General features: G+C 34.8%; 1 protein-coding gene across 11 annotated transcripts in view; it reads left to right on the top strand.

Moving 5' to 3' along the window:
- The window catches only part of PDS5B (PDS5 cohesin associated factor B), a 270,172-nt gene that overhangs the window by 241,275 nt on the left and 8,270 nt on the right, over nucleotides 1–20,627 (top strand). For 7 of the 11 annotated variants that reach the window (XM_059684439.1, XM_059684448.1, XM_059684441.1 and 4 more), the window contains 7 exons: nucleotides 1,306–1,438; nucleotides 1,778–1,897; nucleotides 3,477–3,539; nucleotides 4,124–4,269; nucleotides 8,328–8,433; nucleotides 14,140–14,582; nucleotides 14,673–14,783. In XM_059684439.1, the coding sequence (XP_059540422.1) occupies nucleotides 1,306–1,438; nucleotides 1,778–1,897; nucleotides 3,477–3,539; nucleotides 4,124–4,269; nucleotides 8,328–8,433; nucleotides 14,140–14,582; nucleotides 14,673–14,783 (1,122 nt within the window). The remainder of the gene's footprint in view (nucleotides 1–1,305; nucleotides 1,439–1,777; nucleotides 1,898–3,476; nucleotides 3,540–4,123; nucleotides 4,270–8,327; nucleotides 8,434–14,139; nucleotides 14,583–14,672; nucleotides 14,784–20,627) is intronic. The other 4 variants (XM_059684445.1, XM_059684444.1, XM_059684443.1 and 1 more) reach the window with 4 other exon arrangements.

Here is a 20,627-nt window from a genome sequence, read left to right as displayed (position 1 = left end):
TCTACTTTCTTCTGAAACTATAGATTTTCATGTGGGGTGAAGTAATACAGTAATACTCTCCTTTATTCACATAGTAAGCACTTTTTTTTCCAGACACTATTTTTCTTTATAAGAAAGAAAGAATGGTCTAATTTAATAACGGACTAAGTTGATAACCAGCCAACACTCTCACTACTTCATTGGTGACATTTCTAAATAAAGTTAATGACAGTTGTAATTTTTTCAAAGATTACTGTTGAGAGGCCAAAAGAGTATTTATGCCTGTGTGCAGAATAGAGAAATATGATGGAGTTTAGAGAAGTCCTTATAAGACTAGTATAATGTCAAATGACTCATAACTTGGGAAGGGGAAAAGCTATTACCCTCTTACCAAAGTTTCTGTTTTTTAAAAATATGTAGTTCTCCCAAAATTAATCCTGTTAGAGTAATCATAACTAATGAAAACTACTAGCATTTCCTCTTTCTCAGAGAAAATTAGTTTTTGAAATAGATAAAATACTCTTTGGAATTTACTATACATTTTTAGCTATATCTCTAAATTACCCAAATACAGCCATGCGTCATCTCTAGTCTTTGAGAAAGCCACTTCAGAAAAGCTTATTCTGTACCCGAGATCTTAAATATTATATTTTTTTTTCTTCTAGAATGATATCTTGCTTCACATTTCTCTCTTGTTCTCCCATTACTTATCTCCTCTGTGCTATAACTGTCACATTCTGACAGTGTAATATACAGAGACAGAGCCCTTTGTGTTTTTTTTCTTAAATAGAATTTTTTTTGTAATTAACTTTAAAACTGAGCTAACTTTAAAATTGAAACCTTATTTTAATTTTTCCATGTTTAAGCAAGGATAGTATGTGCAGTTGTCAGGCATGACTTTTTTCTCTCTAATTTACTGAAGATTCTCAATTATTAAATAAGGTAGTTATATTTTCTTGAAGACTTCCAATTGGAACTACAGTCAATATTGAATATTTGAGGCATCATTTTTATTCATGGCCCAGTTATTCCCTTAGGTAGTCTTCCTTTCTTATAATAGCTAAGATCACTTCATTCTTTTCACCATTTATTCCTTTTTAACCTGACACCCTGGGAAAATTAGTGAGACTGAGAGGGTTTCTTATGAACTCACATTTTAATTACTGATTTGTTGTGATATGTATGTGTGACATATTTTTTCTCTATTGGCTTAGAGCTGTTTCTTTTTAATTTTTTCTACTCCTGGCATTCATTATATTAATATTTAAAATTATTATATCTGTATTTAACAACAAATTATTCTTTTCTATTTTTTTATTTTTCTAGATGTCTTTGGTTTGTTTTAGAAATATTAATGGCTAAAAATGAAAATAACAGTCATGCATTTATCAGAAAGATGGTAGAAAATATTAAACAAACAAAAGATGCCCAAGGACCAGATGATGCAAAAATGAATGAAGTATGTAATTCTTTGTAAATAATTACGATTCCTTATCTATTTAAGCATTTGAGTATAGAGTATGGAACTCCTGTAGTATTTTGTACACCATGTCAGTCTTTTCTATTAGTAGTAAATAATCAGTAGTATTTCGATTAGTAATAATTAGATGTACTAATATAGTCACTAATATAAAATTAATAGTAATATTATTACTAGTAAACTAATGAAAACAATAGTGTATTTTAAACTTACACTGTTGCATTAAAAACTGCATATTAAGTACATATTCTAGAATTACTTCCAATTTAGACTTTAGGATGCCAATCTAAGTACCTAATTTTTTTAATACCATTGCAGAAACTGTATACTGTGTGTGATGTTGCCATGAATATCATCATGTCGAAGAGCACCACATACAGTTTGGAATCTCCTAAAGACCCAGTACTACCAGCTCGGTTTTTCACTCAACCTGACAAGGTAGTCATTTTAGAATTTGTTTGTGTAAGTTGAAGTAAAAGGTATTCTCAGTACTTGGTTGTGGGGAGATCAAGAAGGAGCAGAATCAAGAGCTGACCCACTACTAATGTTATGGAAAGATCTTAATAATGTGGTTTAAGACCAGAATTTGGACCAAACCAGAAGGCACAAATAAGGTTCAGAGATTAGTTAGTAGGATCCAGAGTTTGTGTTCAAAATTTTATGCCACTCTGAGAGCACAACAAAAATGTGATCAAAGCATGTAGATCTATGAGTTAATGGCCATTGATCCAAATGGCGAGAAGAATGGTGATAGAGATACAGTCTGAAGTTAGAGCTCTTGATTGAGATCTGCAACTATAGTAAAACCTCGATATAACAGACTAATTTTGACAAGGGGGTGTCCATTAAACCCAAAATTCAGTTATATAATAAAGTAGGTTTTCTGAATGCATGTTAAAAATTGACAAATTAGTTTACCTGTTTTTACTTATGTAGACAGATTTGTGTAATAAAATTACATATGAAAAGTTTAATTTCATAGAAAAGTTTTCTATATGTATTACTCTAATTTTAAATTTATACTGTATAGGTCTAGTAAATGCGTGAATTCACCAGCCACAGTGAGTAAATGGCTCGGTGTGGTTTAGCTCACATCAGAATGTTGGCTGGCCTGTGTTAAAACTGCTGCAGAAAGTCACGCCACTCAACAACAGAACCAGTTACCGTGTGCCATGTGGTGTGATCACGTGCTAATCATTCCCGAATATTGTTTGCCACCAGTGACTCTTGGATTTAAATCTGTAGACTGTTGTTATAGATAAATAATATTTATTTATGTCAGCAAAATTATTACAGTATTTTTTCCAACTCTAAGATTTATTGAAAAAAGCAGTTAATTAATAACAAAAATAACCTGTTAATTTAATTATAACCAAGTCTTGATTAAAAGCATTTTAAAATTAACAGGGTGTTAATTTTCACAAAAGACATACGGACTGGAAATTTTGTCAGTTAAATCCGAAGTTTGTTAAATCAAGGTCCGCAAAATCTAGGATTTACTTTAGTATGAGGAAACAAGTGGAGAAAGACACTGGAATAGACCCAAGATCCTTGGAATGCTACAAGAATGTTCCCACTGTCATAAAACTCAAGTATTGTATGAGATAGAAAAGGTGTTTTCAAGAGTCTCTCTTTGACTTTTGAGTAACTGAGAGTATAGAAACCAGCAATGTCTCTTTTTTTTTAATCAAAATACCAATTAAAGTCTTAATATAGTGTATAGAAATTTAGAATGGCCTTGTAGTTTCACCCAAAAGCTGAAAGTGATTATTGTCTGCTTTGAAGCATTCACTTTGGTGTGATTAAGATATGAGGAGTCTGTGTGGTACAAGATTAATTCAAGTATATTATTTAAAAACAATAACTGAAATTTTGTGTTTTAACTGATTAGTTTTAATAAGTATGAACTTTTTATGTATTTCAAAACAGAAGCTGCTGTTGGCTTTTCTTAGCTTTTGACCCTCACAGGTACAGTGTTTTAGTATTCACTAACTACATCTTTTTCCCTTGCTTGTAGAACTTCAGTAACACCAAAAATTATCTGCCTCCAGAAATGAAATCGTTTTTCACTCCTGGAAAAGTATGTTTTGAGAATTGTTTCAATTCTTATGTGGTAGTTTATTTTAGTTTCATTAGTGGTATAATTATGTTATTTTGTATTTCTTTAAACATTGGTATATTTTAAGTAAGAAATTTTAATTATTAGGTATCTTCCATTTGCTAGTAAGAAATAGTTACATTAACTATATAGATGTAAGCTAAGATATATATAGATGTAAGCTAAGATACATGAACTTACTTTTTAGCTTTATAATAAAGCCCTTGGAGACTTTGATCTTTAAATATCTATCCTAAATGTCAAGATAAGAATCTTAAAGTGAAAAAGCATCTTCTGTCCTTCCACAGCAAGAGTCTAATAATCTGTTCTCATTGTTATACATTTGATTTGTTCTCACTTCTATGTAAGCTTTGAAATAACTAAGAAACTTGACTATTCTGCTACCTATAGTTTTTTATTTGTTCAAATGATATCCAATTTACTCTTACATAATAGGCACATTTTTTCATGATTTGTATATAAATACTTTGACAGAGATGTTATTTATGGTCCTTTAAATTTCTTTTGGCTTTAATCTAATAGAGATAATGCATTTTTCATTTCAGCCTAAAGCAACCAATGTTCTAGGAGCTGTTAATAAGCCACTTGCATCAGCAGGCAAACAATCTCAGACAAAATCTTCACGAATGGAAACTGTGAGCAATTCAAGCAGCAGCTCAAACCCAAGCTCTCCTGGAAGAATAAAAGGGAGGTAAGTACATAAGAAATACCTACTTTATATTTAAGGATTCCAACAAAGCTATGAGATCTAAAATAATGTAACCCAAAACATTTAATGTCAGTGAGTGGAAAGGAAATCAACTCATACCATTTAACATTGGTAGTCAAGCTCTCCATCTTAGCCTTTCATATTCTAGCTTTTGGGGTAATCCAATTGTCTAGCAATTGTAAAACTGTTAAATAACAATGCGTCCATTCAGTCGAATACACAGTCATTAAAAATGATGAAGTAGGAGATAATATCAAGAGTTTCGACAATACATTATTGCAGGGGTCCTCAAACTTTTTAAACAGGGGGCCAGTTCACTGTCCCTCAGGAGGGCCGGACTATAGTTTAAAAAAAACTATGAACAAATTCCTATGCACACTGCACATATCTTATTTTGAAGTAAAAAAACAAAACGGGAACAAATACAATATTTGTATTTGCATGTGGCCCGCGGGCCGTAGTTTGAGGACCCCTGCATTATTGAGTGAAAAGACAAAGAATAAGAACAGTGTTATGTATTTTTGAGTTTTATTTTTTCATTTTTTTAATATATTTTATTGATTTTTTTTCAGAGAGGAAGGGAAAGAGAGAGTTAGAAACATCAATGAGAGAGAAACATCGATCAGCTGCCTCCTGCACACCCCCTACTGGGGATGTGCCTGCAACCAAGGTACATGCCCTTGACCGGAATCAAACCTGGGACCCTTGAGTCCATAGGCCAACACTCTGTCCACTGAGCCAAACCGGTTAGGGCTATTTTTGAGTTTTAAAAAGGAATTGCATTTACATTTGCTTATATAAGCATAGAAAGTTTTTTAAAAGAATACATCACATCTTAATAGTGTTGATGTAATCTAGTGTAGGCGGGGAGATCATCTTATATTCTTTGGTATGATTTAAATTTATTTTTAGTATGTGCATGTATAAACTTTTTGTTTGAAGAAAGCAAAAAGGAAACACATTTTACACTTTCTCTATATCTAGCATAGTGCTTAGTACATCCTTAGTTGGCAGCAGAGCCTTATACGGGGCTAAACTGCCACTGTTTATTGATTTTGCTAAGTTATTGTGGAAGACTTTATCCTGTCTTTTGCATTGTTCATAACCAATTAGTAGAGGAAGGAGGAGACATTCTGAAGTATCTTACCAATTCCCTTACAATGAATGTTTAAATGTTATACAGTCAAACCTCGGTTCTGGAACATCTCGCATCTCAAACAATTTGGTTCTTGACCAAGTTGTTCACAGAAAAGAATGTCTTGCTTGTCCAACCAACTTTGGTTTTTCAACCTGACAACCCTTTCATGCTGATACCTCAGTGGGAGGAAAAGTGTCTCTCGGGCAACAAAGGAGAGAATGCTTCTGTTGCTGGTGAAATCAACAATTAGCACAATTTTAAAAACATAGAGGCCATAAGGGGTGCTAATGTTGCTAAGGGCGTGAAAGAAGCAGTGATCACAGGCAATTGTAGAAGTAGAACTGAAGTTGATTTGGATAAAGGAAAAGTAGTAAGCAAGAGACAGCATTCTGAGACAAGCAAAAATGCTGCATACTGACCTGAAAGACACCCCTGGAATGAGTGCTAAAAGTGATTTTTTTAAGGCTAGTAGGGGGTGGTTCTATAAATTAAGAAAAGAAGTGTGTGTTTACAGATTAAACAGTATGTGTGCTGAATATAGGAAAGGTTAAAACAGGGAATCATTTGGTGGTCTGGAACAGAGTAATTCAACTTACATTATTTTTAATGGGGAAAAAATTCTGTTTTCAAACAAATCACTTCTTGAACAGTCTTACAGAACAAATTAAGTTCGAGAACCGAGGTTCCACTGTATAGTACAATAGAAGTAGAACAGAATTAATATCTGTAGCTCTTATTTGTTCAAAATTTCTAAATTACTGTATATTAGTGGCTTATACCTAAGTGACTCTTCACACATATCATTTGAACATTTACTAGTGAATATCCTCATACTTAAAATGACCAAAACATTTTCAGCAACTAATTTCTAAATTGGGGTTTTTTCCTTGAATTTCTGGTTATAATCATAGATGATCGAACTCTGCCTAGTCATCTAGATTGAGAGCATCTCAAAACTGTCCTTGACTCTCCCCCCTGCTAAGTTTTACCAGTTATTTTTCCCTACAGTGTTTTATTCTTCTCTTTTCTGTTATCATTTCATTCATTCTCTTTATTATACTTGGCTATTTCCCTTCCTTACTCCTCTAGCTATGTAGATCATATCACTGCTAGATGCTCTTTTTTTAAATGCTGCTGGTTTAAGGTTATTTCATTGCTCAGAAATCTTAATTGGCTCCCTTGTTTGCTTTTAAGATAGTTCAGTGGTCGGCAAACTGCAGCTCGGCAAACCGCAGCTCGGGAGCCACATGCGGCTCTTTGGCCCCTTGAGTGTGGCTCTTCCACAAAATACCGGCTCTTCCACAAAATACCGACTTCTGCGCATGGGCCACGAAGTTTCAGTCGCACTGTATGTGCGCGCCCGCACGTGGTATTTTGTGGTATTTTGTGGAAGAGCCACACTCAAGGGGCCAAAGAGCCACATGTGGCTCATGAGCCACGGTTTGCCGACCACGGAGATAGTTTATGTTAGTCTGTCCTCATCTCCCATTGTTACTCAAAACAAATGACTCCTGGTTTTATGCTATACTTTTTCAATATACTTTGGTTAAATTTTCTTTCACTCTTACTAATCTTATCTTGTCATTTTTTTTCATCCAATCCCATCTCTTCACTAGAACTTTTTCTAAGAGAATGAGCTAAGTGTGTTTGAGATGGTTTGGTTGGAGAGTAGGAATGATAATAATGGTTAGAGATGAAGTTGAGAGGTAGCCAGATTATATTTAGACTTTGTGAATGTAAGAAATTTGGTTTTGATTTTTAAGTACAACTGGAAGATATTGTTATGGAGTCTAGTGATCTGATTTGCTCTTTAAAAGACTGCTCTGATTGTTTGGAGAATAGAGAAGCTAGGATTGAGATTTTAAAAAAAAACAGTTTGGAGTCAGCTAATAGTCTTCTAGAGAAGGGATAAAGAGGGAAGAAGATGGTAAATAGTGAAATTTGGGATTTATTTTGATGCAAGATCAAAGTGGTCTTGCTTGATGGATTAGTTGTGAACAGCTAGGGAAAAGGAGGATTTAAAGATGTATCCTGGCTTTTTGCCTGAATAACTATGGAGATAAATGTGCCCTTTACTGAGCTGTAGAGTCCTTGAGGAGGAATAGGCTGTGCCTGTGCCTGTGTGTGTGTGTGTGTGTGTGTGTGTGTGTGTGTGTGTGTGTTTTGGAGAGGTGGGGAAAAGAGGAGGTGTCCAAATAACTATCTTCGCTGTGGTAAGGTTCAGATGCCTATTATAAATTCAAGTGAGTGGGCAGCTGGATATGTGAGTCTAGATATGTGAGCTCCTTAGCGAGATATTGAAATCCAGGATTCAGTAATGTTTCAGTGGGTTTTAAAACCAGATAGGAGACATACCAATGCATGAAATAATGTGCTGTTAATTTATTTAACAAGTATTTATTGGGTGCCTACTCTGTGCCAAGCACTAGTCCACATGCATTAGTATGCATTGGTAAGTAAAATTGACAAAAGATCCACATTTACATTCTAGCAGGAAAAGGTAGTCAGGTAGATAATAAACCTAATAATTTTTAGTGTATTAGAGGGTGATAATGTAAGAAGAAAAAGAATTAGGGAAAAAGGAGAGGCAGGGGACAGGGCAGATTGTAATATAGGCCAATCCAACTTGCTAATAAGAAAAGTCTTAATTTAGTTTATGTTCCCACTCCAAGATAGAATTTAGGTTTTAAAAAGAATTAGGAAAGAGATAAATTTGTGATGTTTTTATTTTCCTTTTTAATTAAATGTGCTTCTTTGCTTGTTGATTTAGTGCTAAGTATGATAGAATAAAACCAATACTTTTTGAATGGAATGAACCTTTATTTTATAAAGCTGCATTAGAGAACAGAAAAAGCTTTTAAGGTTATTTGATTGTAATAACAATTATAAATTATATTAAAAGGCTTGATAGTTCTGAAATGGACCACAGTGAAAATGAGGACTACACAATGTCTTCACCTTTGTCGGGGAAAAAAAGTGACAAGAGAGACGACTCTGATCTTGTAAGGGTGAGCTATTTGGTTTGATTTTATCATTATTATTATTATCATTTTACTGTAAATAATAATTTTTACACTGAAACTACTTAACATCACTCTCAAATTTGACATGATTTTCTTTTGTTTGTTTGTTAATCCTTACCCGAGGATATTTTTCCCATTGACATTTAGAGTGAAAGAGGAGGTAGAAAAGGAGTGGGGAGAGGAGAGAGAGAGACATTTAAGAGAGAGTCATCTATGTGAGAGAGACATTTCGATTCATTGCCTCCCACACTCACCCTGACCAGGATGGGGATTGAACCTACAATCTCAGGTATGTTTCAGGATGGAATCAGAGACCCTTTGATGCACAAGCTGAGGCTCTACCATTGAGCAACACTGGCCAGGGTGACATGATTTCCTTTTAAAGATTTTTAATTACAAATTTGAGTTTATGATTAGCCTCTACCATGTAATTTAAGTATATTGAATTTCTTGTGCCTTTTGTTATACTACTAAGTAATCTTCTTTCTTCAGGTCTTTGGACTCTAACATGCTAGTCCAGTTCTATACTCAGACTGCTGGTTTTTTTGTTTGTTTGCTTGCTTTTTTAAAAAACATAATAAATTTAGAATTAGCCTTAGAGAAAGGAAATAAAATGATGGTATTTAAAGGCTCCCTCGTTTTAGTTGATTTCTTGAGCCTTTAATTACTAAATAAGCTTCTAGTAAAGGTCGTAATTGTTACAGTTCTCATATAGTCCTTGTTTAGTTTTAAAATCTTAATAGCAATGATAGTTGTTATGATAGATACAGTTTATAAATGTCATTTGAAGACCAAGTTATTAGTTTTGGTGCAACTACAGAAGGTAGTTATATATTTCAATACAACCTGATGGCCTTAATAATAGGGCACATTTTTATTTTCTAGATTAGCTCTAAACTTTTTAAGATAACTGATAGCTTTATCTGTAGCATGTGGATACTTAGCTGGTAAGGTTTATCAGAATAAGTCAGTTAGCCCAAATGAATTGTTGTTATAAAGATTAATATTTTTATTAATGATTACCATAAAATAAAAGTTAATGTGTTTCAATCTACTCGATTAATACAGGTGGAAGGTTATTAGTAAAATAATTACTTTTGCTTTCTCTGAAATACAGGGATGGGCAAAAGTAGGTTTACAGAAGAAGACAATGATTTATAAATAAATAATAATACAGTAATAAACTCTTGTTTTGTGTACTCACAACTGTAAACCTACTTTTGCCCACCCCTGTAGTATTGCCCTGCTTGTCTTTTACTGGTCCAACATTACATAGCCAAGAACTTTTATTTTCAGTTCTTTTAAAGTTTCTCCAGTAATTTATTTTGCCAGATTGTTTCTCTTTCCGCTTAAAGAATTGTAATTCTAAAATTCTTACTAAATCATTACTATCTATCTGTAAATTCTGATTTTTATGGTCTATTTAAAAATTTCGGCCAACTAGAATTAAAATTGATTGCTTAGCCAGAAAGGAATGCTGTTACCTGGATTTATAGAAGAAAATCCTTGAATTGGAAAAGGTATTTGTCTTCTAATCCTACTTCTCATTTAGTGCAAAAATTCCTTCATTGTCATTTATGAGAGTTGGCCACCATGTGCTTGGAAATGCCTTAGTGGAGGAGAGCTTATAATTTCTTTCATTTATTGGAAACATCAGCTAGGCCACCCCCATCCACATGCTGCTCTTTCTTATCCCCTCAAATTTGGGAAGCATGGTTTTGATTAATTCTTATATTTTTGTTATTCTGTAAATCCCACATCTAATTTTACCTTACGAAGCAATGCAGAAATACAGTCTCTATTTTTCATTGAACAGTTTTGAATTTCTGTCCTTTTGGAATCTATTTGTATAATTATAATGAAGACCTTTGGCTATCCTTTGTGCAACATTGCATTCATTTTCAAAAGTTCTAGAAACTTATTAATCTAGTTTCAACTGAAATATCCTCAGAGAGATGAGAATTATGAGACAGAAGTTTAATTTTAATATCAATAAATCATTGTGAAAGAGTACTGTCTCCCTTGCTATTCCTAGCTTCATATTGATATTAAATTGCAAAGGAATTCTCCATATATATTTATATTCAAAATTACAGTTTTGCAAGTAACATTTTCCTGCTCCTAGCCTTAGTTTTATACTCTGTTTGCTCTTAAAACAATGTAGTGCAAAATGAAAAAGAAATTAGAGAATGTAGGGCATTAGCAAACTAGATTAATTTTATGGTATTCTCAAGAAAGCAGGCATTAGTTTCATTTTTACCATCAACCTTTTTCAGAGCATAAAGGAATTAAGCCATCCTTTCAGATCTTTGGACATCCAAGTTAATTATAGCATTTAAAATTGGAGATGACACTTTAAATTTAGTTTTAATGTATATTTCTTTTATCTTCCCATCTCTGAGTAACAACAGTTAATTTTTAATTATATAAAAGGAAAAAAGAGAGAACTCATGGGACATAAGACAATAGTGTGGTGATTGTGGGGGTGGAGGGGGAAGAAGGCATAGAGGGGATAAATGGTGATGGAAAAATTTTTTTTAAATTAAAATAAAAACTAAATATATACTAACAAATAAAAACCGATCATTTTTTCCTTGGAATGCAAGAATAATATAATGCTTAAAAAATCTCTTAATATGTTATAGCATATTAATAAACAAAATAAGAAAAATGCTAAAAAGAGAATCATAGATCATGCCAAAGAAGACATAAATTTTCACAGATGAACTTTTAATAAACTAATTCCAAAAGGATAAATCCCTAACATGCTAAAAATTTTGTCTATTTAAATTAGTAGTGAATGATTTAGTCAAAGTTATTATTCTTAATGGCAAAATACTTGAAGCATTCTTATGAAAAGTCAGGAACAAAACAAGCAACCTGCTGTCACCACTATTATTTAAAATTGTACTAGAATGTTCATTTCAAGAAGACATGAAATAAAAGTAAAGGTATGACAATGAATAAGAAGAGAAATTTATTTTTATTTTTGTAATCTTAGAAAAACTAGAGAAGTAATTGAAAAACTAAGAGTTTAGCATGGTGGCCAGGTATCTGTATGTATGTATGTATATAACTAACTTCACTCTGTTGATTTTACTTTCTTTAGGTATACACTGGGGGGAAAGTGGATTGACTTCACCCCAATAACCACTACAACAACCAAATTAGATAGAGAGATGACAGACAGATCTAAATGTGATCTTAAAAAGAAATAGTGAGAACCTTTGTGGAGAAAATATCAAAAACTGAGAAACATAGAAGACTTGAACAAAGAGAAGAAATATGCTATGTTCCTTCATAGAAAAAATGAATTTAAAAAATGACGGTTTTTCCCCAGCCAATGTGGCTCTGTTGGTTGGGCATTGTCCTGAGTACCAAAGGGTTGCCGGTTCAATTCCTGGCCAAGGCACATGCATGCCCAGGTTGCTGGCCCAATCCCTGGTGGGGGGTGTGCAGGAAGAAGTTGATCAATGTTACATTCTCGCATCAATGTTTCTTCATCTCCCTTTCGCTCTCTCTAAAAATCAGTAAACTATTCCTTAAAATAAAAAAGAAAAGATGACAATTTTTTCTAAATTAATATATAATTGGCCCAGCCTGTGTGGCTCAATGGTTGAGCATCAACTATGAACAGTTTGATTCCTGGTCAGGCCACATGCCTGGGCTGGGGGCTTGATCCCCAGTAGGGGGCTTGCAGTAGGCAGCCGATCAGTGATTCTCATCATAGATGTTTCTATCTATCTCTCCCGCTCCCTTCCTCTCTGAAATCAATAAAAATATGTATTTAAACTAATATATAACTACAATTCCAGTGTGATTTGAAGTCCTCCATGTGAAAGAATAAATGGATTAAAAAAAGAGGAGTAAATCATAAGGTCAACCAAACCAGACACATAGTTATGATTAATAAAATATTGTGCTGCTGTTTTAATACCCCCAAACATTACTTTTTAACACATAATAAAGAATAAAGGAAGCATTACAAATCAGTAATTTTGAAAGAATTGAATGTCTCTTTGGGGGTGGGAGTAGGAAAAAGCAGTTTACAACCTCATCTCATATCCTATTCTAAAACAAGGTAACAAATAATGTCTTGTCTGACTGGGCTGCCATAACAAAATACTATAAACTGGGTAACATAAAACAATAGAAATTAATTTTCTCACATTTCTGAAAGTTAAGATCAAAGTTCTGACCAATTCAGTTCCTGGTGAGAGCTTTCTTTCGGGTTAGCAGATGGCCACCTGCTTGTTGTGTCTTTACATGATGAAGACATATACTGACAGAGAGCACTCTGCTGTTATCTCATAAGATCACTAATCCCATCATATGAGCCTCAACCCGCATGACCTCATCTCAACTGAAGTACCTCTTAAAGGCTCTATCTCCAAATACATCACATTAGAGGTTGTGGCTTCAACCAATGAAGTTTGTAGAGACACAATTCAGTCCATAACAAATAGTTAACAAAATTTTAAAATATGCAGAAGTGGAAAAGAATATAGATTAAAACACTAGGGCTCCAGGAAACAAATGAAAAAGGGTATAATACCAATGACATAATTAGGCAGTTCACAAATAGGAAATGAACTAACTATTTAAACATTTTAAAATTACAGGTAGATCATTTTTGTTTTCAGTGATTTTCAAGAATGTAACTTGGTACAAACTTTGGAAGTTAACTTATTACTATAAACTTAATATATTTTGTGTGTTTTATGTTGTATTTGTGTATATGGAGAGCATTATACATGTTCATACATACTATTCTGCATTGATTTGGAGAATTTTTTGTCTCTATCTGCTGGTGAATGCATAAATTCTCCAAATTTAGACTAGGATTTTATTTTAAACTAGAGGCCCAGTGCATGAATTCATGCACGGGTGGGGTCCCTTGGCCTGGCCGATGATCGGGGCTGATTGGGGCTGGCCGGCGCAGGGGAGGGACCATCAGAGGTTGGCCGGCCACAGGAGGTTGGCTGTGGGAGTGCACTGACCCACCAGGGGTCAGCTTCTGCATTGAGAGTCTGCCCCCTGGTGGTCAGTGCACATCATAGCGACCACTCGTTCGGTCACTTAGGCTTTTATATATATATATAGATTTGAAAGTCACTGACTTGTAAAATTATTTTTGTTACCTGGGATAAAGCAGTATCTTTGATTCAGAAATGTGTTCAAAATCTAATAAATGTTTAACTTTTATATTTTGCCACTTTTGTTTATAAAACAAAAAAAGTCCTTTTATGATATGTAAAGCATGATATATAACGTAGGTATTTTATGTCTTACTGTATACTGTGTAGTAAAGTTAGAATTACTCGAATATCAAAACTGATCCATTATACTTCAATATAGCCATCTATTATTCAAGCATTGAATTAGAATGTTCTTTTTATGTGCCTTTTGTTAAAATTTATAATTTAATAAAATAGTGGTCTTGAGAGGTTTCCATTTGAGGCTTTCTAGCTTAAGTAAAAATAAATGATTACCCTCTAATCCCAGATAATTTTTTAAATTATAAAACTAATAATAAAAGCAAGTAAAGTTGTAGTTCTGATATATTTTAGAACTCTATTCTTTATTTAGGTATATTTTTATGACAAAAGTATGTAATAGTTTTTTTGTTTGTTTCATTCAAAATATGCTTACTAACAATTTTATATTTGAAATTGTGATTTTTATTCCTAGTCTGAATTGGACAAACCTAGAAGCCGGAAAAAAACATCAGCCACTGATTCAGAAGAGAAATTAGGTATGGATGACCTGACTAAGTTGGTACAAGAACAGAAACCTAAAGGCAGTCAGCGTGGACGGAAGAGAGGCCATACAACTTCAGAGTCCGATGAGCCACAGTGGCCTGAGGAAAAGAGGCTCAAAGAAGATATGTTAGAAAATGAGGATGAACAGAATAGTCCACCAAAAAAAGGTAAAAGAGGCCGACCACCAAAACCTCTTGTTGGAGGAGGTACAACAAAAGAAGAACCAACAATGAAAACTTCTAAAAAAGGAAGCAAAAAAAAATCTGGACCTTCAGTAGTAGAAGAAGAGGAAGAAGAGGAAAGACAAAGTGGAAACACAGAACAGAAGTCAAAAAGCAAACAGCACCGAACTTCAAAGAGAGCACAACAGAAGTAAGTATGTGTAACTCTAAACTGCATATATTTAGTTACTATATTATAAATCATAACTTGATGCTATCCACATTTGGGTCTTCTCCAAAGCAGAGCAGAATCTCCTGAGACTAGTGCACTTGAATCCACACAATCCATACCACAGAAAGGACGAGGAAGACCATCAAAAACGCCATCACCATCACAACAAAAAAAAAATGTGTAAGTTGTAAATAATGTTAAATTTCAAACCAATTTCAAATTATTTTTCAGAAGTTTATAAGTTTTTAAATATACATAAAGATGCATTTAAATGCCATATATTTAGCTCCAACACACTAGGTAAGGTAAAGTTTTTATATACTTACCTAGGTGATTGATATTCCAATTAACCTTCTGGTAACTTTTGTACATTTTTAAAGGTTTTAGGCAAATTTTTATGAATACCAAATAGTTTATTATTTCCAATACAGATTTTATGGTACCTAAAGAGGTGTTGATGTATTTTTAAATAATCATAACATATTGACCTGGTTGCCTTATCATTCCATACTACATTTTTTCTTCCTGTCTTTTCTCAGTAGCTTTTTAAAAAAATAGCTTTTATGCTTATGCTTTTATTCTTTGAACTATGTAGGAAAGTAATGGCATTATTTTTTTAAATTACAATCACATGCAGATCTCAAGTTTTTGATGTTTAGATTTTGTTTGTTTTAATCAAATTAATACATCTATATCCAGATAGTTTTGGATGGTCACAGTCACATGTTTATCTGAGAGTTACAATAACAGATTTGTATCCAAAATTTTAAAGTGATAGGAGTATTTATGCTGTAATTTGTAAATTTTGCACTTTTTCTTCTCAGTTATTTAAGTGGAAATAGAATGGCATGTCTTCGTTTAGTGAGGAAATCCCCAGTTTTTCTCAGAGTAATTCTATTATATAAATACATCAGTGGCTTGACTTTTCAGAGTTGCCAGCACACTTTGGTTAAATAGTTATCTTAGAAGTTTTTCCTATTCCTGTGTATTCCACAGGAAGAGGAAAAGTTTCCTGAGTGTCTAGCCAGTACTTCATGCCTTCTTCCATTTGATTTTTCCCTCAGGTAAAAAGTAAAGGTAAGTACATGTTTTTGGCAGCTTCATTATGTTTTGATTCAACCATGGAAAAGCATTGGTATTAACAAAGGAATTCTTAAGTAATGTTAAATTCCCATGATTAATTTTATAACAAGGAAATGATGGCTCATAACTTTATTTATATTTGGGCTTAAATTATTATCATGTTCTCTCATAAAACTAAGTTCTCACATGAATGTTCTAAAACAAGTATTTATTTTTAAAAATCAATACAGTCTGGTTGGCATGGCTCAGTGGTTGAGCATTGACCTATGAACCAGGAGGTCATGGTTTGCTTCCTGATCAGAGCACTTGCCCAGTGGGCTCAGTCCCGTGTGGGGTGTGCAGAAGGCAGCCAATCAATGATTCTGTCTCTCTTTCCCTCTCCCTTTCTGAAATCAATAAAAATATATTTTAAAAATAAATAAAAAGAAAGTCAGTTTCCAAAAAAAATCAATACAGCCCAGGTTGGTGTACTCAGTTGGTTGGAGCACTGTCCCATACATCAGAGGGTATCAGGTTCTATTCCTGGTCAGGACACATACCTGGGTTGTGGGTTAATCCCCAGCCCTGGTCAGGGTGCATGTGAGAGGCAACCAATCAATCTTTCTCTCTTTCTCTTACTATCTCTCTCTGTTTCTCTCTTCCTCTTCCCTTCTCTCTAAAATTCACTGAATATATCCTCAGGTGAGGATTTAAAAAATAGTCAGCACAGAAAGAGACTCTTTATTCTGTTTTAACAGCCTATCTTCTCTTCGCTAGGAAGCTCTGTTTTTAGAGCTGTTAAAATAACATTAAATTTGCCTATTTTTCTTCTGTCCTCACTGGCCTAGAGGAAAGCAAGAGCCCCAAACTGCTCCCTGTCGCCCCCGAGCTCACACCCAGAAGAGGAATCATCTTCCTGGGCCACTGGTGTAGAGGTCCTGGTGTCAGACTAAGTTATGTGGCTCTCGAGGGCCATTTCCTGTATCTTCCCTCAAGCTTGACCAGTGCCATCCCCTCACAGGAGATCTAATATCCCACCCTCCCAACACGCAGGTTCTCCAGGCAGAATGTGGGACAGACTGAGTTGTGTGGCTTTATGACAAAGGACATTTTTCCTCTCGTGCCCAACCGGTGCAGAACCTTCCTTCACACCATCAAATCTTGGTCTGTTTGGGCCTGATAAGTTCTGCTGGCCTCACCCTGACAACTCTCTGAGGCCCTGCCCCACCAAAAGGTCTGTAGGTACTGGGCAAGGGACAGCTAGACTTGGTATGCCTGAGGATAGCAGTTCTCAACCTGTGGGTCGCGACCCCTTTGGGGGTTGAATGACCCTTTCACAGGGGGTCGCCTAAGACCATCGGAAAACACATATATAATTACATATTGTTTTTGTGATTAACCACTATGCTTTAATTATGTTCAATTTGTAACAATGAAAATACATCCTGCATATCACATATTTACATTACAATTCATAACAGTAGCAAAGTTACAGTTATGAAGTAGCAACGAAAATAAGTTTATGGTTGGGGGTCACCACAACATGAGGAACTGTATTAAAGGGTTGCAGCATTAGGAAGGTTGAGAACCACTGCCTTAGGACATTTGTTGAGTGGCCTCAGATCCAGCACTGACTCCAGGTTTGAATCTCTGTCAATCTTGTGAATACCACTCACTTCTACCTGGTCACTCACTAAGAACCTATCTCATGCAACTTGAGTACGGCCATAGGTTCTTTTATTAACTGAGCCTAACAGGTAGGCAACTGTTGGATCTTGGGCCTTTTCCTGCCCTGCCACCATGTATGATGCTGGTGTAAGCTGACCTTGGTGCACACTTTGGCCCCTCCAGGCTTAGAAGAGGTAGTCACAAACTGCATACCATTGTAGTTCCAAACAGGTGGCCCAAGGCCAGTGTAAGGCCATATCTGACATTGACCTGCACCAGATTCCTTCCCAAAAGGCCCCAGAACCAACACACCTGGTGGTGTGCTACAGACCACATCAGAGACAGGACCCAATTAGCTCCACAAGCGGCACATCCAAAGGAGGATCTCAGTGGGAACTAGACACTGCTGGGATGAATTCCATTTCATGTGGTCATCACCCTCACAATAGCGCATATACTGTGGTTGGCATCACTCCTCACTGTCAGCCAGCCTGAGGGTTGGCCCACACATGAAGGGGCCAAACAGCAATCACGACTCGACTACAATAGGAAGCCAGCAGCAATCAGAACTCTACAATGCCAACATAATCCACAAAAGGGAGCATCATGCTTTGGTGATAAGGGAGACTGTGTCACTGAGCTCCATAGGACACCTACTACACTAGGCTACCATTCCAAGACTGGGAGATATAGCAAATCTAGCTAATACTCAGATTAAATACAGAGTTGGCCAAAATGCGGAAACAGAAACATGCCCCAAATGAAGAAGTGGGAGAAAGCTCCAGAAAAATAAATAAATGGAGGCAAGCAATCTACCTGACACAGAGCTCTAAACAATGGTTATAAGGGTGCTCAAGGAACTTGGGAGAAGAATAGATGAACTCACTGAAAATTTAAAGACATACAAAACATAAAAGAGGACATAGAACCCATAAAAAAGAACCAGTCAGAATGGAAGAATACAATATCTAAAATGAAGAATATACTAAAGGAATAAATAATAGGTTGAATGAAGTAGAGGACCAAATCAGTGATTTGGAAAAACAAGGTAGCAGAAAACACCCAAACAGAGCAGCAAAAAAACTCTTTTAAAATGAGGATAGTTTAAGGGACCTTTGGGACAACACAAAACATAACAACATCCACATCATAGGGTTACCAGAAGGAGAATAGAGGAGAGCAAGGGATTGAGAACCTATATTAAGAAATAATGACTGAAAACTTCCTTAGCCTGGTGAAGGAAAAAGACACACAAGTCCAGGAAGCTCAGAGAGCCCCAGTCAAGATGAACTCAAAGAGGCTCACACTAAGACATAAATAAAATGGCAAAGGTTAAAGAAAAAGAGAATCTTAAAAGCAGCAAAACAAAGACCGTTACCTACAAGGGAGATCCCATAAGATTGTCAACTGATTTCTTGACAGAAACATTTCAGGCCAGATGGTATTGGCACAAAATATTCAAAGTGAAGAAAAACAAGGACCTACAACCAATACTGTTCTACCCAGCAAGGCTATCATTTAAAATAGTTACAGAGTACTCTTTAAGAGAAGAAAGAGAAGCATAGTTATAAAGAATAAAATGGCAATAAATTCTTATTAATAGTCACATTAAATGTAAATGGCTCAAATGTTCCAATTAAAAAACATAGGGTATGATTAGAATAGAAAACATAACTGGATTAGAAAGCATGACTCATATATATGCTATCTACAAGAGACCTATCTTAGAATGAAAGATGCACACAGACTAAAAGTATAAAGATGGAAGAAGATGTTTCATGCAAGTGAACATGAAAAAAAAGCTGGAGGAACAATACTTATGTGAGACAAAATAGATTTAAAAAAAAAAAGGCTATAGTAAGGCAAAGACTGACACTGCATAATGATAAAGGAGTCTAACATAGGAGCACCTTAAATATGTACAGCAAATATTGATGGATATAAAAGGAGAGATTGACAGTAATAGTTGTAGTAAGGGACTTTAACACACCATTGACATCTTCCAGTCAGTAAACAAGGAAACAGCAGCCTTCAATGACACACTAGACCAGGTGGATTTAATTAATATTTTAGAGCATTTCAACCCAAAGCAGCAGAATATACATTCTTTTCAAGTGCACATGTAAAATTTTGTAGTATAGACCACATATTAAGCCACAAACAAACTCAGTGAATTTAAGAAGATTGAAATGTCAGGCATCTTCTCTGATCCCAGTGAAATGAAACTAGAAATCAATTACAAGAAAAAACTGGAAAACACAACATGGAGTCAAAATAACATTAATAAACAATGAATGGGTTAACAATGAGATCAAGGAAGAAATCAAAAAGTGTCTTGTGAGAAGTGAAAATGGGAATACTAGGTGCACCAGTTAATGCAGATTTTTTTCAATAGATGGAGTTACGCATATGTTGATATATATGTAATTTGATATGTATGCTACTTTGTTGTATTGACAGCAAGCTTCAGAACTTTATATGTCAAATTTGCTGAAGGTATTAACATCATAGATATTTTTATGCTTAAAAATGTCAAATTTCGTGCCAAAAGAGCATTTGCAGGATGTTTTAATTCATTACTTTATTTTGAAGAAAAAGTTATATACTTCAGGAAGCTTATGGTGAACATGCTCCATCTCAAGATACTTATGAACACTGGTTTAAATGCTTTAAAAGTGAGATTTCGATGTGAAAGACAAAGAATGTCCAGGTCAACCGAAAAAGTTTGAAGACCAACTGTTATAAGCATTATTGGATGAAGATGCGTGTCAAACTCAAAAACAACCTACAGAAAGATTAAACGTTGCTCAGCAAACAATTTACAATTGTGTACAAGCAATGGGAAAGATTTCGAAGGAAAATGGGTGCCAAATCAACTGAACAAAAGACAAATGGAAAACCTAAAAGTCATCAGTAAAATGTTGCTTCAGCTGCACAAAAGAAAGTCCTTTGCATCAAATTGTGACTGACAATGAAAAGTGGATTTATTTTGGGAATCCCAAATGCACAAAATCATGGCTTGATCCAGGTCAACCATCAACATCGACTGCAAGGCCAAATTGCTTGGGAAAGAAGACAATGCTCTGTGTTTGGTGGGATCAAGAAGGTGTGGTGTATTATGAGCTTCTAAAACCAGGTGAAACTGTTAATACTGATCGCTACCGACAATAAATAATCAATTTGAACCACGCTTTGATCGTGAAATGACCAGAATGTGCCAGAAGACATGGCAAAGTAATTTTGCTTCATGATGACACACCATCACTTCAAAACCAGTTAAAGACACGTTAAAAG

The sequence above is a fragment of the Myotis daubentonii genome, chromosome 2 (genome assembly GCF_963259705.1).
Source record: "Myotis daubentonii chromosome 2, mMyoDau2.1, whole genome shotgun sequence".
In the NCBI taxonomy this organism is placed as follows: domain Eukaryota; kingdom Metazoa; phylum Chordata; class Mammalia; order Chiroptera; family Vespertilionidae; genus Myotis; species Myotis daubentonii.
This window is presented reverse-complemented; position numbering and strand designations above follow the sequence as displayed.